At 42.0% G+C, this 23225-nt stretch overlaps 1 protein-coding gene across 1 annotated transcript in view; it reads left to right on the forward strand.

Annotated features, from left to right (window-relative positions):
- Nucleotides 1-1387: 1387 nt before the first annotated feature.
- SH3BP5 (SH3 domain binding protein 5) overlaps nucleotides 1388-23225 on the forward strand; it is a 50922-nt gene continuing 29084 nt past the window's right edge. The window contains exons 1-3 of the mRNA XM_054273639.1: nucleotides 1388-1517; nucleotides 3659-3721; nucleotides 13128-13256. Of these exons, the coding sequence (XP_054129614.1) occupies nucleotides 1437-1517; nucleotides 3659-3721; nucleotides 13128-13256 (273 nt within the window). The 5' untranslated portion in view covers nucleotides 1388-1436. The remainder of the gene's footprint in view (nucleotides 1518-3658; nucleotides 3722-13127; nucleotides 13257-23225) is intronic.

Consider the following 23225-nt stretch of genomic DNA (forward strand, 5'->3'; position numbering starts at 1 on the left):
AACAGCAGGACTGTCCACATTAAGTCTTAAATGTGCAGCTTTGCATTTTCTGTGCTATTTTAGGATGATGGCAGTGTTGGACATTTGACCACTACAGTCTTGGCATGAGCCACAGCACACCAGGGAAAAGAAACGCCAAGGTCCTGGGAACCTCTGGCTATGTGTACACATTGGAATCCCTTAACAGATAGCAGTAAGAGCAAACATTTGGCTTTGGCTAATTTGGTTTTTGGTTTGTTTTTATTTTTTTCCCCTCCTTAACATGATTTTTTTCTGCTGTGAGCAGTGAAGATGTTGCAAACAACCCATCTGCGTTTTTGCAACACCTCCTCTGTTCCTTGATTATTTTAGGTTGTTGGTGTCACTTTGCATGTTTATACTATTTTCAAATGTTTATGTCACTCTCTTCCCATATTTTGGTTTTTTCCTCCCTGGTTGCTTTATAGCATTTGGAAGACCTTGACTGCTTTTCTTTTGCCTCCTTTTTTACCTTAGTTACCTTAGCAATGTTAATTTTTATCATCTTATTTTACCTCCCTCTTATTTTTATCTTATAAAGAGATATGAGATTCTTTTTCACCTTCAGTCTCACAAAGGATGCTCCTTTCTTCACCACATCTAAACTTTCCATTTTTTTTACTACCTTTTGAGGATTTTTCTAACAAAAAATTTGGGTTAAATTAATAGTGGTAGTTTAAAGGTGGAAACATATTCCTCATTTGTTCAAAATTACTTGTTATCCACCCCTGTGATTAGGGAGACACTAATCTCAACTGCTCCGTTAGACATGGGCCAAGCATGTACATATTTCTTGTACAAAGTTCCTTTTTACTGACAACAAAAGGATGTGTCTTCAGTATGTCTTTTTCTACTGCATGCAGTAGGTACAATAGTTGCCCGCTTAGCCGCCACACAATAGAAATCTGGGTTTCATTTGAATTTTCAAGCTTGTAGAAAGTGCCTTTAGTATTTTTCTCTTCTGTTTTTTTTTCTCTCCATGGCCATGTCAGCCTCCAGCAGAGCATGAAAAAGAGGAAAGAAGAAAAGAAACGGGGCGGAAAAAAATAAATTAAAAAAGCCAGCAAGGTGTCCTCAGCGTTTCCCTGCACCTGGAACTACTCATCCCGCTTTCACGCAGCGCCCTTGCGGGGGGGACCCAGGAATTAGCAGGCCAGGAAAACGAGGCGTGAAGGAGCGTTAAAATAAAAATAAAGAAAAAAAAAAAGAAGAAGAAGAAGGGGGGAAAAAAAGGAAACCCCGCAATTCGGCGCTGCTTTCCGGGCTGCGCTGCGAAGGCACAAAGAGACGGGGGCGCTGTGGGGAGGGAGGGGTTCCCCCGGAGGCGGGGCCGGGCCGGGCCGGGCCGGGAGCAGCGGCGGCGGCAGCGGGAGCGGGAGGCGCCGGCGGCGGCTGAGGCTGAGGGAGCGGGAGCCGCCATGGAGCCGGGGGGCCGGCGGGGCCGCCCCGCCGAGGAACCAGCGCGGCCCGAGGACGAGGAGGTGGATCCCCGCATCCAGGTGAGGGCCTGCCTGCCGAGGCGCGGCTGCGCTTCCTCAAGTTCGTTTTAGTATGTGCGTTATGGCTGTATGAAGCAATGTAATGTAATGTATGTAATAATGGTTGCCTTTTATTTTATTGCTTTTGCTGCGTATGTGCATACATACATATATATATATATACACATACGTACACTCACGCGTACACTCACATATGCATGCACACATATGTGTGTGTATATATATATGTATATTTTCTTTTTTCCTTTTTTTTTTTTCCCGGGTGTCTCGGCGCCCGCCGGGAGCGGGGCAGCGCCCCCGGGGCGCCCCAGCCCTTTGTTACCCCGGGCATCGCTCCCGCCCGGCTCTCCTGGGCGTCCCTGCTTCTCCTCCTGCTGCTGCCGAAATCCCCCCTTCCCCTGTTTAGTTTTGACCATGACAGCGTGACCTTGCTCGTGGAGCGGGGCTTAGAAATTCATGAATGCGGGAAAATGGGGTTAAAATTTTGTCTCATTATTTTTATCGTTATTTTCTTGTTTCTTGTAAAAAGGAGCTTTAGTGGAATATGGTGCTTCCTCTCAGTGAATGCCTTCTGCAATGGTTTTTATTCTTGCATGGTTTCTAAACAAAGCTTTTCTCCCCAAAATCGTGTCTCGACCAATAGCACGGTGCAAACTTGCAGCACGCTGTGGTCCCTGAAATGAAATGTCTTTTTAGGTCTCTGCCGATTTATGGCTTTTGCCTCCAGCATTGCTGGTACTGCTTGTCATGAATGAATATAACACGTGTGTACATTGCTGAGAGGATCCTTGGCGTAGGTCCCTGCTCGCTGTAATTGTCATTCTTTTCTCCATCGTGAGCATTTTGTTTTCCAGGGCTGTGCAGAGCCATTGCAAAATTCCCAAAACATGGTTACACAGAGCGAGGGCCTCAGCCAAAAGCTAGCCTGGTACTGCCCTGATTTTAAGAGGTTGAGCTTGGTTGGTGTCTATTGATCTAATTTTGGCCATAGGTTCTTCAGCTTGCTACACATTTCCACGTATACGATTTGTGAATTGTTGGCAAAACAATTGGTTTTGTTCAGTTTTCTGTTTGGTTGGAAAAACAGGCTGCTGTGTCTGCTTCCGTGAGAGCCATGAGGCTTTGAGCCTTACAGTAAGAGACAATTAGGTAATTTTTGGATGAGTGTTTGTTTCAGACAACATGGATAACCAAGTAGGTGTTTTCCAAGTCCTAGGAGTAGGAAATGAAATCTGACTGCTGGGGATAAGAGAGCTAAACTGTTGTAATGAATTCCTTTCTGGTTGTAACCAGAGTCATTCTTGTAGTCCAGTGGGACGCTGTTCAAGTGACAATCAATTTACAACGTTTGGTTTGTACAGCAAAACATTTCCAGGCGTGTTCTGTTACACTGGTTGACAATTAAATAACGTTTAAATTGGAGAACATTCCTGTTAAAAATCTTATAATCATGTTGCCCAGATAAAGAAGGCTATCAGATCTCTTCCTAAGGGTTGCTTTTTGAGGTAAGAAAGTCAGTAAGAATGAGCTTTATTTTTACAGTAACTTCATTCATGCCAACACCACTTCTACTACATATTTATTCAAGGGATTTAACACCTTTGTTTCTGCTGTTAGAGGATCAAAGTGTTGGCAGGAAGGCAAATTATGTAAACATAATTGTATTTCTCCCATGGACTGTTTGGGTTAAGAAATGATTTGCTGAAATCCAAAATAAAATGCTTCTCATGTGGCAAGATGTGTTTCTTATCAGTTCTGTCCTTTCACTGCGTGTCTCCTGTGATAGTACAAACTTTGCTAATCTTCTGGGGTGGGTGTGTCTGTCTCCCCAGTACCTCACTGATATTGATTATATTGAGCTTACTGTACCTTGTGTTTATTTGTAACAGTGAAGAAGTAGCCAGAATAGGAAATGTGTTGCCTTAACATAAAGCTATAGAGCTTCTCTGATTATTTTTTCTTTTAAGTAGCAAAGTAGAAGACCAGTGGCAAAGTTAACTGGGCATCTCAAGGTTTCCTCTTTTCACTAAATTCATTGGCCACAGCCCTTGTGAGCTTTCAGTGGGGATGCTGAATGATCCTTCTCAGACATGTTTTTTCCCCCGATTTCTTACTATGCATCTGACTTTCTTTCCTTCTAGGGGGAGCTAGAAAAACTGAATCAATCTACAGATGATATCAATCGCAGAGAGACGGAGCTGGAGGTACAGAATTTACCCTTGCGTTTTCCTTTTGTGCATGTTGGATTGTGTGAATGAAAGGACAGTGGTTTTGAGTGGGTTGCCTCCTTAATTTGTGTATCCTGAATGGTAATTTTGCAGCAAGAGTCTGGTGATGATGTTTTTAAAGGTATGAATTGACCTAACAGGGAAAGGTAGAGGTATTCTGACAGTGGAAAAACCCTGTGTGGAGAACCTCACACACAACCACTGCCAGAACTTATTTTTAGGTTTTGACACTAAGCTTAGACAAGTTTTATTTTTACAAGTGACTGGTTTGTGTTTGTTGATTATAGACAGGGAAAGTTATTTGGCTAAGAGGTTTTTGTCATACAACTGTCTGCCAGGATCTTCTCTTTGGTGGCTGTTTGGGGTTTTTTTAGATTGTTATCTTTGCCTTTTTTGTCATCACTTCCTGAGCAAGGACGGTGATGAAGGAAAGTTGGAATAAAAGACTTCCTGCTTATACAGAGAGGTTTTCAGGGATACTTAAAAATCTAAAGCAAATTCTAGAGAAATTGTTTCTAAATCCCCAAATTTGAGCTTCATCTACTTGCTAGTTATTCTGGAAGGCTCAGCATTATTGATCTAATAGTGAAGCAAAACAAACTATCCTGTGTGTGTATCTGAATTTTCTTTTGTTTGCAAAACAAAGAAGATAAACACAATGAAAGTATAGGATAAACATGCTGCTAAAGAAAAACTGGCATAAAATATGACTTTACATCCTAAATAATTTTGATGTCATTACAAAGTCTTGAATATTGTATTAAATAAAACATTCTGAGATTGCAGTGAGGAGCATGCTATAAAAGTACATCTGTAGATTTCTGTCTGTACCTTCAAAATATCAAAGTATGGTTTGTTTGTTTGTTTCTTTTTAATTTTTTTTCCCTCTTGTGTGTCTTTTCATGAGATGGATACCTCAAGCATAGCGTGGTTCTTGGTAGAATTTTAAAATACTGGAGTATCCACTGAAAGCACTGAACAGAAAATGGGGTTATGATCTTTGGACAAGCCTTGTCTTGTAGCTTTTTTCTTATCCCCACTTGTTTGCATATTCTGTCATTGTGGCATGTAGATCATGAATTCATTGGTTAATAAACTTAGTTAAATGGGGAACTAATTGCTATGCATAATGAAACAGTATTTTTGCTGTGAGACCTGTTCAGTGGCACTAGCATGATTTAAATTTTATGAGTGAACTTTAAAAATCAGTATTCTAGTCTGCACTAGAAGCAATTAAATGGACTTCAGGAATCTTTATATAGATATATTGAAAAAAATTATCGTATGTATCTTTTCAGTCTCCTTATTTCATGCTGAGGTACTGAAATTGAAAGATGGTGTTATGGATAGTTGCCTGGATTTCATTAATTTTGTCATAACCTTGCACTGAGGACATATTATGAAGCAGATGGAATAGTAATAATAATGCAAAGGCATCCTCATGAAATAAATCCCAGTGACTTTAAGATGGGATTTTGCTGCTTGATTAAAATTATTCATGTGATCAAGTGTTTGTGGAGCCTGCAGATTTGTAGCTACTGTGTGTGTGGCACATGCTGAGCTGTAGAGGCTGAAAGGCTCCTGGAAATATAACTGTAAATAAAGGAGCAGAATTTCCACACTAACTTGGTCTTACAGTGTGGCTTACTCAGCCTGGTAAATACCAGCTGCTAGATAGGTAGAAAGTCATATAATCATTCTCTGCATTTGCCATTAAGTGTTTGCTGCAGATCTATCTGTACTACTTACTGTAAGCAGTGTTTGATGGAATTAAGGTGAAATACCACCAAGAGGATGCTTTCTTGAATGTTTCCTCTTCGCTTTTCATCCAAAAATCTTATTATTGGATGGGTGCCAGTTTGTGGTATCATGCAACTGCATAATTTTTAATCTGTAAAGATTTTCATTACATTTTATCTGCTTAAATATGCAGTTTGGATGATGTAAGCAAAGCTTAATTTCTATACAGGTTGATAAATATATTTTAAATGGACTTAAAACCTTTCTAGGGGAAAGGAATAAAAAAATCCCACGACACCCAGCACTTGTGGTTAGCAGAAAATCTCTGCATTCATACTCTGCACAAGAAAAGAAAGATTTGCCGAGCAGACTTATAGGAAAGTTTGGAAGGAGGAGTTTGGAACTGGGATCGTTCTGCTTCAAAGGCTTCCAAAATCCATGAATGCTGCTGAAAATGTGGGCTTCTGGGAGAGCCATGCTGAGTTTCCCTTTGAAGATTTGCGCTTTTGGCTCTTGTTTGCTGCTTTGGGTCCCTCTTGCTGCCCCTTCCTAGTTTGTGGTGTTCCTGCTATATTTCATTGGAAGAGAGATGTGTGTGGGTGTTTTTTAACCAGACAATGGAGTTATATTTATCCTGTTTTGGTAGTATAATTTTCTTTATCTTTCCAATATCTTTAATGGGAACATAGATGTATCATTACATTATTTAGAGCACAAGTTGCTGGCGACCAGCTTCCTGTAATGTTACTTTGTGGTCCCTAGATTCCCACTGCTGATTTTTTTCCCAGAATAATCTGGAAAAGCAATGGGAGTGTTTGAGTAGAAGGTATATTTCTTTGAAGGAAGTTCAGAAAAAGACACCCATGTTTTTGTGACTTGATGTTCTCTCTGATAAGCAGGAAGGGTAACCTTGTGGCATCTGAATTCTGCAAGACTTTTCTGGACTTCCTGAATGTAGCTTTGTGTGAGTTGCTCTAAGTGAGAATGCTGGCTGTCTCCAGTTCCCATTAACTGGAAAAAAAAAAGCTGTTAAATCCTTCTAAACCCATGCTTCTGTTCTCGCTGTGCCTCAGGTCTGCATCTGCAGAGTGGAAGTAATAATGCTGTGTTGCCCAGTGGAAAATGTTATGGGCTGAATTCAGTGGAGGCTTCTAGGATTTTGAGGCTGCACTGGCCTGGAGTAGCCACAGGAATGTCCTTGTTTGAGCAATGTAGAAAATACTGGTGTCTGCTGCTTACAGAGGTGATAAAATGGGGAATTCTGTTTTGAGTTCACCAGCCTGCCACTTCTTTGAGTTCTGCTCTGAAACTGCCATATGACCTATTTTTAAATTGAACAGCCTGGATTTTTTAATCTTTTAAAATAAATTCTGCACCTATACCGCCTGTGAGAACACTGGATATACATGCATGGCATGGCTTGAGCAGATACATTGAAGTTGGATGCATATATTCTTTTACTTGGAAGAATTACTCATTTTTTGCTCTTTTGACCTATCCTATTAAACCCTGAAGAAACATCCTGACCTGCTGACACTCGCTGCATGTTCAGGAGCTGCAGGGCTGCTGAAGGGCACCGAGTGGCTCGTGGTTATACGTTGCGTTAATGTATTGCCTGTTAATGAATCTTTGATTAGACTTGATTTAAAATCCATAATGCTGCTCGTCCTAAGTGCAGCACTGAGCATTACTGACACAGCAGAAGGGTGATAAGGGTTCTCTGAGGGATTTAACACTTGGCTTCGCTAATGTCCCTGTTTATGTTTCAAGCGTCTGCGAAGGGCTGGGGGAAACGCCTTGCAGGCGAGATACAAGTGTGTTTTGGCCAAATGCAAGAGGTTTTTCCTGTTTATTGGAAGTGCATCTCCATCTGAGCTCGCATCAGGAGCTGTGAATGTCCTTAACAAATGTGCAGGGTTTGTCTGTCCAGCCAGCTCACAGAGGGCTTGGACTGGCGCTGAAAGTACAACTCAGCTGTAACAAATTAACCCGGGGACCCTCTGGCAGCCTTGTGGGGAGGGGAAATGCAGCACATACCATTAAAGTTACCACTGGAATCCCAGCTATCCCAAATGTGGTTTTTGTTAGAGAGAGTTTTTTGTGTTGCTGGAGCTACGAGCTTGCCAGTGTTTGTTCAGATACTGCACAGGAAGACTGGAGCTGAACAGTGCTGCTTTCAGCCATGCCCTTATCAGAGGGCCTGGCTGGCATCCTTCTTGTGTGCTTGCCTAGGTCCCCTAGTCCTGATCTGCAACACTTTGTGTTACTTTTAGTCCTGGGTTTATCATAAAGGTCACCCTGGGTTGTTGTTGGATATATGGGAAGGGGTTTATTAGTTGTGGTGCTCTTTCACTGGTGAGCCTTGTCAGCATTTGAGCCCCTCTCAGAAGGGGAAGGACTTTTTGTCATGGTTTAACCCCAGCTGGCTGCTAAGCATGACACAGCCCCTTGCTCCCTCTCTGCCAGTGTGGGAGAAGCAGAAGAGTAGAAGTGAGAAAACCCATGGGTTGAGATAAAGGCAGTTAAGTAAAGCAAAAGCTGCACACACAAGCAAAACAATACAAGGAATTAATTCTCTGCTTCCCACTGGCAGGCAGATATTCACCAGTTATTTTGAATTGCTTCTTACTTCTTCACTAAAATACTTGGCTGTAGGAAAAAAACTTGAGCTGTTGACCCTGTCACATATAAAACATGTAAGTAGATTTTAAAGAAAAATCCTCCATCTTTGAGGTTTTAGAAAAATGACCTCTCAGTGTCTGGAATCTCATTCTGAGCGTGCCTGCTTGGCTTGAGGAAACATCCATCAGTGGAAACATCCGCCACCTTATCAGTATCCCTGTGCAGCATTTTCCAGTGTCCACAAAAGAATGCAGAGATAAGGGCAGAGCAGCTCACTGGCTGCTGTTCCTGCTGGCTTTGGGAGGAGCATGTACATGTGTGATGGATTCGTCCAGCGCTATCAGGACAAATCTTTCCACATTTCTTTGTGATCTACTTGCTTCCATAGGAAATGGCTCCTGTGTGTGAATTCCTTGTTGTTTTGCCTTCTGCTTTCATCCAAGGATGAGCAAGGGAAGGCTTCTTCCTCTGCTGTGGCTCTGGAAAAGTTTTGTCAACCAAGTGAGTCAAAGGGCTTTACTTGGTTCATGTTCTTGACGTAAAGATGGGTTTCCAGTCTGAGAGAGGAAGGGTTAGGTGGAGAAATCTTGCTTTAGAAGGAGCACCCAGTACCCTCCCATGCCTGCTTTCTTCTCTCTTCTTCTGAGAGAATTTAAAACATTTGTAGTAAAAAGAATGGGTAGTCTCAGTTTGTAACTGTCTGCAAGCAGGAGGTTAGAGCAGCTTCCAGGTACTGTTTTTTTTAATTATTCTTAGATGACAAAATAGTAGCTACCTTAAAAAAAAACCCAAACCAAAGACTTTTCTTATCCCTTAAAAATTGAGATACTACTACTTTTCCCCTTCCTTGCACTTGTTTTTAAAAAATCTTGTTTTTAAGATTTGGTTGCCAGTCTGGCTTACTTGAGCTGTTCAGGTACCAAGGAGACATTTAAAGTGTCCTTAACTGGTTGGATGCTTGAAGGTGGATTTCTGAGCACACCTCGTGCATCTGTTTGGTGTGGAGGTATGATGCTGATGCTGGTTTAGCTTGGAGATGAGCTTTTGCAGCTGCTGGGTCTTTTTAGCAGAGGAGATGGGTATGGATCCTGTCAGCCTCCTGGAAATAGATGAAGGCTGTCTCTCAGCCAGCAATTCGATTTCCATGCACCTCCCGTGCTTGCCAGAGGTTCTGCACACCAGACTGGCAGAACGGTCACGAGACAACCTTTGTAAATGAAATTTAGATGTGCTTGGTACTAGGATGATTCAGACTTGGTTGATATGTAAAGCTCATCTTAAAAATAGAATTGTTTGAAAGTACATGTTTCATTTGATGGGCAGAAATAGTTATTTACTTGTCATCTGGCATCTAACAGCAGCTCATCACCATCACTCATGAGTGAGGAAAACAGCCATGCTTTTTTCTGCTGACAGGTGCAGTATGAGTTGAAAATTGTATTTTAGCTTTTCAGTTTTTTCCCCACATTTGAGAATGGATCTTCAAAATGCTGCTGTAAGGATGACCTGTCCTTAAGTGTGGTCCCTCTTTCTGGTGCAGTATTAAAAAGCTGCCCAGCAGCAAAACAAAGTGTGCTTTTAATAATGAACTATTGCAGCAAAACCATATATGGGGTAGAGGTCTGGCATGCTCCTTAAGACAGCACTAGTGAAATCTCATTTGAAAGAAAAGTGCTGAGGATTTCCAGAAAGAAAGCTGATGAGCATGGAGCTCTTGCAGCCATAGAACAAGATGTTGAAACGTAAACTGCAGCTGTCCACGTGCTACACTAAATGCTCTGCCTGCTGGAGTGTGTGTATGACAAACACCTAGCTAGTGAGAGTCTCCTTGTTAAGGCTGTAATTTAAATAAGAAGCTTCTCCTGCTACTTTTTTTTTTTGTTGTTGTTTTTTTTTTTACCTTGCAACACACATTGAGGATAAATGCCTTAATCGGCTTTTGTCCAGCTTGTAAAAGGTTTATCATCATCTCATTTGAGCAAATAGGAGGGGGAAAAAACGTTGAAAGCTGACTGGCTAACATTTTCAATGTCACCTTTCTATTTCTGAAATCAGAAGCAAGGTGTTCTTAAAAATGATGACATAAGATTAGGAGTGAGTAGAGGGGAAAAACACACTTTAAAAATGTCAGGGTGTTTGAGATGTTTCATGTCAGTTGCATTGCTTCTGTTAGAGTCTGTGTATGTGTTCAGTGCAGTGATGAGAAAAACAAAATGTGTTTTTAAAAAAGAAAAAGAACCCCACCAAAACATAAAAACTGACCCAGAAATGATGAGTGTGACTCACATGTTACCTAAGGCTGCTGTTATCAATGAATAGCGTTTCTGCTGGAATGAGTTATCTTTCAAGAAACTGAAATACAGAAACTAGAGATTGAGGATTGTGCTAGAAAATTTCTATGGCATATGCTGCACTGTTTTGATTTTGCTCACCACAGCAAGTTGCAGGAATTGACATATTTTCCTTTCTCTGTTATCTGTGTGTGCATGATAAAGGTCTAAATGAAGCAAGAGTTTGGCAGTTAAATAGTAACACTTGCATGGAGGGGCAAGTCACACCAGAGGATTTGATAAGTAGCCTGAAAACGTTGTGGTTGTCTTTCTGACATGGATGTAGGACTTACCCTGTGCTGGGCACCACAAATGAGCTGCACTGATGTGCTGCTCTGAGCCTCTGAGTTTTTGATGTGAGTGTCCTTACAGAAAACACTGTTAGGAGGATTTATAGCTTTGAACCACTGAAGGGGATGGCTGGAAAGCTTTGGTGGGGGTCTCATCCCAGCAGAGAACTGAACATCTGCTTGTTCTGTCATGCAGAAGGTGTTGGAGCCTGCAGGCTTGTGTTCCTGGCAGTCAGGAGCCTGAGAAAAAATGTCACTAAAATAAGTTGTGATGGATGATACAAAGTTCTGGGGGGCTTTGGTTTTCATTATTGTTCTTCGCTGCAAGAATGAGGGTGGTCAGACCTCAGTCATCTTTGGAGGAAAATGAGAAACTGGGGTTCCACACCATTGTGTTTTTCAGCTGAAGCTCCCTATTCTGTGTAACTAACTACTTTGTGGAGTGGAGTTTGCTCATGGGCAAATGTCTGCTTCACCATTTGTAAGACCTGTGCTTCAGGCACCAGCTAGAGGAGCACTTGTATATGCTTCAGAGTTCAAGGGAGATGAATGGGTACAGAAGTTGCTGTTAATTTGACTGCTTTGTTCTTAGTGTCCTTTGTTTTCTTTTGTTTTGTGTTTTTAAACTCCAAGTGGGGACTAGTCATCTTTTTCCTATGGGATAAGACTGTGTATAATTATTACATGAGTAAATTTGGGGTAGGTCTCCGAGCACAGATTTGTAGTGATGGTTTCTTTGTTCCAAGTGATCTTACAAACATGGGAACTGAACTTTTGGATGAATCACTGCATTGGGATTTTTTTACTTAAACTATTTTGCCTAACTAATATCCTTAAATGCAGCTTTCACAAAGAGAGTCAAATCTTCTGGCTCATTCATTTAGAAATGAGCTTTTAATCCTGTTCCTACACCTGCAAAGAATTTTTCTCTTTGTTAAATATACTTCAGTGCTTATTATTTTTCTTGCAATATAGTCATCATGCTTGGAGTCTTTTTTCAGTTACTTATGAAACTCATTTTGAGCAATGAACCATGTATGGTCCAGTAACTTAATTGGAAATATTCAAATTCTTCTCGCTGAGAAAATCATTGACTCGATAAATATTGTCTAAATGATACATTTCAGGCTTTCACTGAGAAATGAGATTATTGACTGGATTTGAGTTAATGAAATAATAAGTTAATGTCCATTTAATTCTCCATTTTTGACCTTGTTACCCATTTGAATAATTCCTTAGAATAAATTGGAGTACCTTAAGAATCTAAAGCTATTTGGCCTGGACTAAGATAATGCTGATGCTGGTTCAGGTTTTACATAACACTAAAAGGGAAGCAAAGAAGCTTTTTACAGAAGTATATTGCTTTTTCTGCAAAAACTGATGTATTGTTGCATTTTTTTTTCCACTTCTGAGAGCATAGTGGCAGCTTGCAATGTATTTTAAATCTTCCAGTGAATAAGCAGTTTTGCATTCTAGAAATCGTCAACAATAATGACAAAACCCTCCTGAATTAGGGCACTTCTTGAAGCCAGCTGCTTCCTGATTATCAACATGTCACTGCAGCAGTCTGCATAAATGTTGCACTCCAATTAGAGTTACAAGCCTTGTTGAGAACTCACATGGCCCTTCCTCTTCATCTCCTTAAATCCTGGGCCAGGTCCCAGCCTGAATTTGCATCAATCTGCAATAATTTCATATATTTAGAGTCTGTGGGGGATTCTGAGATTGAAATCAGAATCACTTTGCTTACATGTGTGGAAATTGCAGCGGAGCAGAGAAAATATTTTAATTGCTTTAGCTAATCATGTAAGGAGTGCAACTCATCCTGTTTGGAAGTAGCTGGATTTTTTAAGTATAGAAAATATTAACAGTGAAATGGAATGTAGGTGCCCTTCTCCATTGATAGAAACCACAGCTGAAAAGATGGATTTTCTGTGCCAATTCCAGCTGATGTGCCAGCCTGCTGTGGGGTTTGGCCTGCCTGCTAGCACCATTCTAGCTTTATGTATGTGAGATGTCTTTGCCTTTGAAGTCCCTCTCAGAGCTTGTTTCACTGCTGTTTGCCTCCTCACAGAGTGAGTAATTTACAAACAATTCCTCTCTGAGAAACCCTGCCAGAGGTAACATCTAGAACAGGCTGTTGTAGGCTTTGTATAAAAGCTGTCACTGAAAAACAAAGATTTGGTGTCCAGGATGCCAGCTTTAGGATTTGGCTCTGGGTTCCAGGGTTCCTCTGCTGAAAAATTCTGCCTTAATCCAAATTCCAGTGACTGTTCTGAATGTGTCAGCTCCTGTGTGAATCTAAAGAGGAACCTGAAGGTAGGAACGAAAGAGGTAGAAATAACTTGTAAAGCTCTAATCTGCCTTTGTCCTTTCTTCCCTTCCTGCGCCGTTTTGAAGGATGCGCGCCAGAAGTTCCGCTCTGTGCTGGTGGAGGCCACAGTAAAACTGGATGAGCTGGTCAAGAAGATTGGAAAAGCTGTAGAAGACTCTAAACCTTACTGGGAAGCTCGGAGGGTGGCCAGGCAGGTAAGAGCTTTCTGCCTTGTCAGCTTGTGGGCACACACTGGTGGTGTTGCTTTCCTGCTATTAATAACATCCCAAGCACATGCACTTGGCTGACGCTGGGCTGTGCCTTCAGTTGCATGTCAGCCATGGGAATCAATGGCAAAATGGATTTCTTCACAGCCACAGCTGCACATGCTCTTCAAACCCAGAACAGCTACAGCAGACACAATAGCAAAAGACTAGCTCTCTTCTCTCATAATAAATGGCCTTTCAGAGCTCTCTCCTATCAGTAGTTGTACTTATTTGAAAATACAGTGTAGACATTGTCTATGTGGCTTTTCTTCTTAAAGCAAAATGCTCAGCAGCTCAATGGCTGCAGCTGGAAGCTGCAGGGAAAAAGGCTGGAGTGGGGCAGGGTCTGGTGCTGATTGGGTTGTGCTCAAGTAGGAAAGTGCTAAATGTGTCTCTAAAGTGTTTTGGTTTGGGCACAAACTGAGCTTGGCTTTCTCTGTCATCAGGGCCTTACTTCCCATGCCCCAGCTACTGCTTGATGGGCCTGTGGAGCTCAGGGAGGGATGAGGTGTGGAGGGAAGAGTGTGACCTGCTGGATGAAGAGAAAGCCAGAGAGCTTGTGACATGTCAGGCAGCATCTCATTTTAGGGAGGAAGCTGCAGAGAGTCGAGTGTGTGGTGGCTTAGGCAGTGCTGCTGCTGGGTGTTTGTGGTGGTGGGGCTTGCTGGTAGGTGAGGCTTTTTGGTTTTTTCCCCAAGGGAAGCATGTTCCTGGTTGCTATTTCTGTTTTCTCTTGAGGCAGGAAGAGTCAGGAAGAACTGCCTGGAGCTGCTACTTCTGTGCTTGGCTGGATGGATGTGTGGGGTGGCATCTGTGGCTGGGTAGCTGGGATGTGATTTTGTTCAAGGAAAGAGTGAGAGATGGGGTAGCATCTGTGAAATATGGGAAAACTGCAGAAGGATTTTGTTCATAGAAGTAGGTAGAAGGATGAGAAAAGTAGAGTAGGTGTGTGCCAGGAGGCAGAGTAAACTCTCAGGATAGGAGAAGGGGAGGGAAGAGAATGTGTCCTCAGAACAGCGACAGGAAAGGGAGGAATGAACAAGCTTCATTTCCTTGGAAGTTGGTGAAGCAGGAACTGGGTTGATGGGATGTGGCATGCAAGGTAATATGTGACTGTGTTGATGCTTTAACTTGCATAGCATTTTTCAGGAGGCATTGTCTCAGGTGATGGGGATGAAGTTGCTTTAAATTGCATAGCATTGTTCAGGAGGCATTGTCTCAGGTGATGGGGATGAGGTGTAGGGAGTATTAGGCTTAATCCTGCAGACTGGAAGCAGTGTGGCAAAGAGGTAAACTCTGCCCTGCTTGTTGTGCTTTGAAGTATCTGCCTCTCATCTGTAAGTGCTCTGAAACCCTGCTCTTGAGGGCTATGGTGTGTCTAGGGATAAACCAGTGGTGAGCTACAGAGTTAGTAATTGTGTAAACTACTATGTGCAATTTGGAAAAACTATCCCAGCCACCCTGCCCTGAGCATGATCTTATACTTCTGTTACTATAAATAGCTGGGTAAGGCACAGCATGCGTTGGACTTCAAGAGTTACACTTGGAAGAGTTAATGGTAGAAGCACACACTTTGCAGTACAAAAATAAAACATCAAAAGATCAATTGACTTTGAGGTTTGTAACATCACAAACTCAGAGCAGCGAACTTTGCTCTCTGTCCTGAAGCTGGCAGCAGTTTATGTTCTGGAAATGGAGTTTTGTATTGTTATGTCTCTGCTACCCCTGAAATCCATTCAGTCATTCTGGTTCAAAGGTACTTTGCAAGACCACTAAGAAACCCAAGCTCCTGAAGGTCCTTAAATCAGTAGAATCACTGCTCCAGCAGTAGGCTTGTTAGAGGGAACAGTATTTTTTTTCCCCAATCCATTCTGTCACTAGCTAGATTTAAATGCTGTTTATCCCATTTAGAATGCGTCACATTCATTTGTGTTTTAATTCCTTGACAGCATTTTATTTTAAAGCAGGGGTTGCCCTTCTAACCACTCATTTCCCTTTTCCTCATTTTGTGTAATGGATCTGGTCATGGAAAAGAGTTCCCACTTTGTATCTGCTCAGCAGACAGAGATAGAAGATGGTCTCTGGTTTCCCTTTTGCCCTTTGTCTAATAGCATCTTAAAATGGAAAATGTGACGGCCAAGAGGAATGCAAGCATTGAGCAATGGATCTATCTGGAAGCTGGGAGATTGGTGCCAATCAGCAGTAAAGCATCTGCCTAAAGAGTTTTTCTAGTTTTAATTTAATCTGGAAAATTCCACATAACTAGGAGCAAATCCACTATAATAAAGTATGAAGAAGGGCAGAATAGGTAGGGAAATATGAAACTGAAGGAATGCACCAGAGTATTAACATGGTTAGATGCCAGATTGCATTTCTCTTTTTACTTTGATTTGCTAAACTGGAGAGAAATCATGGGAAGAGCTTGTTATTATTTTTTTAAATTAATAATAACATCTAGCCTGTGAAGAATTGTCTTCCTCCTCTTTTCTTTACACTTATTTTAGAGCCATTAGGCTGCCTTCAGAAATACAGGAACAAGGTTCTTGAAGGCTGAAAGAGCTTTAATTAATCAATAAGGGAAAAATGAGTGACTCTACTGGTAAGAGAAAGGGAAGTGTAAATTCCTGTTTGTTGTTCTCACTAAAGGGAAGTAAAACTATGACCTTGTAAATTTTAAGCCTTTTGGAAATACAGAATTGCATAATTAATGACTCTTAGTTTGGCAGAAATGCAGGAGTTGTCCAGAGTTACTTGAGTTTAAGATGTCAGCTGCAGGGTAAGTTACCTAATGCAAGCTGTAGTCAGTCACATTGAGGAGTTTGCTTTCACATGGCACCAGCACAAGTCTCTTTTGGAAATACATGAATACATGTTTCATCTATTAAGATAAAACCCATTAAAAACTTATGAGGGTGGTGATGTGGGGTCACCAAAAACCAGGTCACCAACTGAAGTATAACACTGGAGAAGCTTTAGGATCTTGAGCCCTTTTGTCTACTCACCCTTATCCCCATCTTGTGCAATCCTGTGTTGGCAGAAGATAGGGAATTCAAAGCAAATTAACTCTCCTATGCAAAGGTCCTGTAGGATCTTGTTTGTGGAATGTTTGCCAAGAGAGCCATGGCTTGGCCTGTCTCAGGGTGAAACTTTGCTTCACCAGAACATTGGTCCCTTGGTGTTAGTCTGAGTACTTTGCCTCCTGAAATGGTGGCACAGGGAGTCAGGATGCTGTCTCTTGGTACCAAAGCAGTAAAATTTGTTTTTTTCTGAGACTCAAGTGAGATCTGGCTCATATTCTTGTTCAAGGAAATTTCATGTAACTTCTGCCAAGACAGAACTGTTGTGATTCCTCATTTGGTACAGCAGTGGGCCTTTGGATTGCAGACAATACCTTACTGTTTTGGAGCATTTTGATCCCAATTTGTTGATTAATAAATTTTGAAGTACTTGTGCTGTGAGAACATTTGTTCTTTAACATTAAGCAGTAATGCCCATGTTCAATGGAAGAACCTTGGCATGTAGAGGATTGTGCAAGTACACAAGAAATGCCCACATTGCAGCAATATGAAATTCCTGTAATCCAGAAGGTGGTCCAGGTTCTAAATGTTCAGAAAATCAAACTTCCCATGTTTGTTTGGTTTGGGTGGTGGTTTATTCTTTTTTCTTTTCTCTCTTTTTTTTTCTTTTTTTTTTTTTTTCCACTAGTAGCTGCTTCCCTAGTTGTCTAGTCAAAGAATGAGACTTTTCTTACCCAATGCTGGTGGGGAAGAAGGGTGAAGTTACCAGGAAACATTAATAATGTAAAGAGCAGTCCTGAGTCTGAGGTAAGGAGTGTCTTAAGCCACTGTTGACTTCACATTTTGCAGGGCTGGGGCTGGAAAGTACCTATGCAATGGTGTTCACAGTGGTGCCTGAACAAGTGACAGGGCTGGGAAGTGTGCTGCCTCCCTGGTGACAGGATGCTGTGCAAAGGCAAGTGTGGTCTAATGCATAAATCACTGGGCTGGCAGGGGCTGATTTTGTGCTGCAGCATGGCACAGATGAATGACTTCATCTCTCTCTCAGTTCCCATGTAAAATGAAGCTGTCAAGCTGCTGTGAAGCTGAGTTCATTAAGGGAAGTAAAAGCACTTTGGGGTCACTGGGTGAGAGGTGCCATTTAAACACTGCTGTCCGTACATCATCACTTGTGAGCCCATAGACAAATTGAGCAGGAGATGTGCCTTTCTGCTTTGCTTCTGCTGGAAAAATAATCTGAGAAAAGTATATTCCCACCCCCACAAATAAAACAATCCATGTATTTTCACTGATCCTAACCTGACTAAAAGCCCTGGGAGTATTGTTTTTAATTGAGTTTCAGCATTGTTTTGGTTTGTTTTTGGTTCATTTTTTGTTGGTTGGTTTTTGTTTGGTGATAGGCTGGTTTGGTTTGGTTTTGTGGCAGGATGAGGGGTTACATTTTATTGGCTCAGATTGGGAGTGAGTATGCTTTGCTCAGCTTTAGTACAGAGCCTATTTGGGAGAAACATGGTTTTGCTTTGTGATATTCCCTTCACCCCTCTGCCCCCTGCCTCATTTAGCTTTTAAAATAAGTGTCAGAAAACTTACTTCAGGCAAAAATAGGTGAAAGATCCATGCTAGGTCATACCTAGCAAAGATAGAAACTTGGAACTAGTACCCACCTGTACCATGTGTTCTTACAGCAATATGTTGGAGGATATCCATGTTCTGCTTCCTCTTGGGTCAGTCTTCTAAGTTTTACAGCTAATTATTTTTTTCATGTTGTTGGCATACTTAAGCAGCACTCTTTTATCTGAAAAGGCTTGGAAAAACCTGCTGGAATTTGTATTTACAGTGGTTGTTCTTCATTGGTGTCCAGGCATAGCCAAGAGGAAGTGCAGTTGATAGACAAGTAGGGACAGCTGTCCCATCCTGTTCACTGCAACTTTTTATGTTGTAGAGCTTCTTTCTCTCACCTCACTAATAATCTTTTAATCATGTAATATTTTATAACTGGATTGCCACATCTGTGTGAAGAAACCAGCTGAGAGAATAAAGAATTATTCAAGGTGAGCTTTCAGATATTCAGATCCTGCACCTCCATTCTGCTTGTCTTCACAAAACTTAGGGGAGCCCAGTTACCACTGGGAAACTATTTCCTCTCTCAAATGTGAGTTTTGATGTGATTCAGTGAATTTTTTATTCTTAGTGAATCAGGATGAGAAGTAGCTGCTGTAATCTTGCAGAACAGGAATGGAGGAGGAACTGAGCCACTTGGTGGTGAAGGTGGGAGGGGTGTAAGCAGATAAGAGCTCACCTACCTACCTGGAAGAGTCTTCCTCAGCAGATGAGACTGATACCTTTCTTTGTAGAGATCAAGCCAGTAAATGAACAAAACTTTCTGAGGTGGCCATTGCATCTCAGCTGCAAAGTGTTCAGCTTGAGATGTCTGAAAGTAGTGTGGAAAGTTGCAGATGGTGACTTCCTGAGCTCAGGAAACAAAAGCTTTTTAAATTCATGTAACTTGGAGGTTCAAAACTGCCAAACATCCTTAAAGATCAATTAGGAACTGGAAACTGTGGTCTTGCCAGTTCAATTCCCACAGCACCCAAGTTTTGTATCCAAATTCACTCAGTGAGGGAGAGCTAATGGGATCACAGCACCAGCTGGCTCTGCTGGGAGAAGGAGGGCAGCATTGGGTGTGGATGGCAGCTCCTGGGTCCAGTTCCAACAGTGGTAGATATCCAGGTCTTTCCCTGTTGTTCCTAGACACTAAATGTGTTATCCATCAGTATATTGACTTCCCATGTCATAAAAGTAGGATGGAGAAGGAATCTCCTTCTCCATCCTGCTTTTAGGAGCTGAAGTCCTGATGCTCATGTTTAGGGCAACAAGGAGTTAAGACTGATTTGTCTAATCTGGTAAGTTTATCTTGGCAAAAAAAAAAAAAAAAATAGGTGGAGGGAGAAGGAACTTGAGAAGCAAAAATTAAATGTCAGCAGAACTGTGACAGACTTGCATTCCTGTTTGGAGACTTGCCATGGAGCTAGTAAAAAGCAAAATTATTGGCACAGTTACAGTGAAGCAATCAGCTGACCTTTCCTGGCTGAAGGAGTGTTTCTGGTTAACTGTTCATAAACCAAATAACTATCCAAAATGTGGATTCACATTTTGAAAGGAAAGAATAGAGAGACTTGAAAATAAACTTTGACACACCTTCTGCAAATTCTCCCAACTGTTTAAGGAAAAAGCCAAATGCCCAGAGTACTTGACTGCTTTCTGTGGCTATAGTTCGGTGCTGTTATTGTTTTTAAGTAATCATACAATCATGAAATGATTTGGGTTAGAAGGGACCTTAGATATCAACAAGTTCCAGCCCACCTGTCCTGGGCATAGGTGCCACCCCCTAGACTGGGTTGCTCAATGCCCAAGCCATCCTGTCCTTGAGCACTTCCAGGGGTGGGTCATCCACAACTGCCCTGGGCAACCTGTTACAGTGCCTCAGTACTCTCTGAGTAAATAATCTCTTCCTAACATGTAATCCAAATCTCTCCACTTTTAATTTAAAACTGCTCCCCTTGTCTGATCACTAGGACATTTTTTTTTGCATTTTGTGTTATTTGTGTTTTGGATGGCTGTTGCTGCTCTGGCCTTTTGCAATAGGGAGTCTAGGCTGGCAGTGTAGGTTGTGTTGTTTGCGCCCTGCCTGTGCTGTTGGCCCTTTGAACTGAGGATGCTGTACTGCAGCTGCCCTGGTGGCTCTCTGGGAGCCTCTTGGCACTGGGAGATGGGAGGGGATGATGCCTGCATGGGGAAGGTGGGGTGCATGGTGTGCAAAGCAGCTCACTCCCTGGGTCTGTAAATCAGCCATGTGGGAATGGCTGTGATTTTTAGATTACTTGCTGGAGAGGCAGGGGAGCAGCTCCCTTCCTGAACTGGGGCTTTGTGGTTGAGGAACCTGTGTGTGGGATGGATGCTGATGTGCTGGCCTCGGCTGGTGCTGTGGCAGGCATGGGAGGGAGGCAGGCAGGCACAGGCCTTGCCTGGGAACAGATGATGGGTGTGCTCTGAAGGGAAAAGAGACATGGAGCTTGCTGTGTGAGCAGTCAGGAAGCTCAGTGCTGTGAAGAAATGGAAAGGGAAGGAAACGTAGGTGAGCTGTGCAAGAAGTGCCTGAAAGTATGGAGCATTGAGGCTGTGTGTTGTACCTGTTTGCCTGTGAAGTTTTGTGTGTCCTTTTTACCGTTCTGCTCCCTATGGACCTGCTCTAGGTCTGAACCCCTTCTTCCCAGCAATGTTTTTGGTTTTTTTATTACAAAGCACATCATTAAATCTTGGGTAAACCGTGTCGATGTGACGTCAGTCCTGTGGTGCAATGTGGAGTTCCTGCTGCTGTGATCCCAAAGGGCATTCCCACTGTAATAATCTCCCTTCCCACACAAAGCATGGCTGAAGGGGGCATAAGCCAAGCAAGGGAATCTGTAACTTTATTATTGAGGGTGAGGAGTCACTTCCTGGACTTTCACCAGGGAACCCACTGAATTTTGTAAGCTTTTTCTAAGGCAGGATGTACTTTGGATTCAGTCAGGCAAATGTTTTGCCATGCTCAAAGTTTGATGGAGTGTCTCCTGTCGTGTTTGCACAGTTGGGATCTGAAACCCTGTAAGCAGTGTGTGGGGAGCCACTACCTGCCATCAGTGCTCAGTGTCTCACTGCTGCTGCACAGAACTTGTGCTTGGTGTGCCCTGTTTGTTCCTCCTGAATGCTTAGAACCTGAAAACTGTATTTTAAGTCTTGAATCATGGGCTCTGTTGCATTTTCCTTCAGGCCAAAGTAGCAACAAAGCCTAGGAAGCAGGGAACTCAGGGTCACTTACCTGGGTCAACAAGCTAGGTTTTGCCTGGATGATTTATTAACATTATTTATTTACTTAAAGCCTGACTTAATGTGGCTTTTGTGTTCTGGCTCAGTCACCTGGTTGAAGAGTGTGATAGTGGAGTGTGTCAAACTGAGTGTCCTTAAACTGCTGAGAAGATGACAGATGTTGCCTGGTTGGCTTGGGAAAGTTATGCCAAAGATCTGATCTTTGAAGGAAAGCTCCTTAATGTGTTTGTCTTCCCATCAACCTTACCAATAGGACAGTAGGTCAGTGTGGCTGGCAGGTTTTTACCCTCTTAATCTGCCCCATGTTTGGGAGCACTGACAACTGCTGCTTCTCAGATGAATGGAAAAAATCCTTACCTGATTCAAATTTAGTGCTCTGTTGCTATTATTTCCTGCAGAGGAGGTGGCATGTGTAACAGTATCATCTGCAAGTACAATGTTCCTGGCACATTTGGATAATGGGAACTAATTTTAACCACTTGCTTGTGGAAATACCTGTGTCAGTAAGTTCTGTGTGTGTGCATGTCCCTCTCTAAAAGTTAGATCGCCTGTATCTCCCTGAGCCTCTGTGCCTCAGCATATGGGTCTAGTTATTCTGGGTTGGTATTCATACACCCTGCATTTCTGGTTTGTGTGAGCACTATCCTGTTGAAGGATGGTTGTATAAGCTATTGATACAAAAACTGTTTTCTTATGGTTATTTGCTGATGTGCCTTGAAGGGCTCCATCATGTAAATTTGTTGACTATGCTCTGTAAATTAGAGATTCTTCCCTCTTCTGCTTTTCTTTGCAGAAGTAGAAGAAAATACTATTTAATGTGTTTTGAAGAATTTATCTAGGAGAGATGAATAGAATCACTCTCTTTTGGTGTCCCTACCACTTTCTCCAGCTCTACAAAGCCTCCATCAGTTCTCAGCCATAGCGGATGGCAGTAGCTCAAAGCCAGATAGCTGTTCAACCTCCTCTCCATTAATTGTTGGCAATCAAATGACCTAATTATTTTTCCTATCTTCAAGAATTTTTTTTCTGTTGTGAAATACCTGAAGTATTGTGCAAGTAGGTCTGAAGCAATGGAATACTTGGTTAAGTTCATGTGAAATACCCTCAGTTCTTTGGAGTAAGAAGAAGGCTGGTGCAGAAACATTTGGGTTTTTTTTGATAAATGTCAGATGATTTAGGCAGGAAGAAGTGATACAGGTGGTCTGGCTGTTATGTTTAGCCACAGATACAATAACAGATGCTGGAACTGGCAGGAAGGTGTAAGCAGCTCTCAGAAAGTCCTGGAATGTGAAAATAGAACAGAATCCCTTTTTCCTCTGCTGTTGCATGAAGATTTAAGTGACATCATTTTGCATCCTCTTTAATTTGGAAAAACCTGAGGGATTAGGTTGTGCATTCCTTTGTGTGACTGTAGCACTTCCACAGCTATTGGCAGAACACTGATCTACAGGAAAAAAAACCCAAAACAATTTAAAGGAAAAAGGTTGCTTTGCTTTGTTGTCTGTCACCATTTTCTTCCCTGATTTTTTTTTTTTTTTTTTTTTTTTTTTTTTTTTTTTTTTTTTTTGTCTGGCCTCTAGTAAAGTCTATTTCAAGAGATTGTAAACCACAGACAGGATCATCTGTTAAAAATAGTAGTTGGCATTTGAGCCTGGGTGGCTTGAGGTCAGGGTGATATCCTGCCTACCTGTTTTGTGTGATAATTGCTCAGGGATGACTGCTGAAGGCAGCACAAGTCTTGCAACTTCGGGGAATTTTTTCAGCCAACCAAGTGTTTCCTGTGTACAGTGGTCTAAATAGGTGGGAGTTTATTTTGGAGTGATAGATGCTCATGCTGAGGTCTGCTGCCAAAACAGATGTGATATGGATGTTGGTTACTGCCTTCTGGATGTGTTTTGGTATGACTTCTAGTAAAACAGTATGAATTTTGCAGCTTTTGTCTGTTCTTGCTGGTAAAAATTATCTGAATACTCTAATTTCTGTATTAGGAAATTAGCATGTGGGAATGGCTCTGCATTGACTTAGTTTCTACAAG

The sequence above is a fragment of the Melozone crissalis genome, unplaced genomic scaffold (genome assembly GCF_028551555.1).
Source record: "Melozone crissalis strain CALT ecotype California unplaced genomic scaffold, PUWL_Pcris_2 ptg000016l_1, whole genome shotgun sequence".
Classification (NCBI taxonomy): Eukaryota; Metazoa; Chordata; class Aves; order Passeriformes; family Passerellidae; genus Melozone; species Melozone crissalis.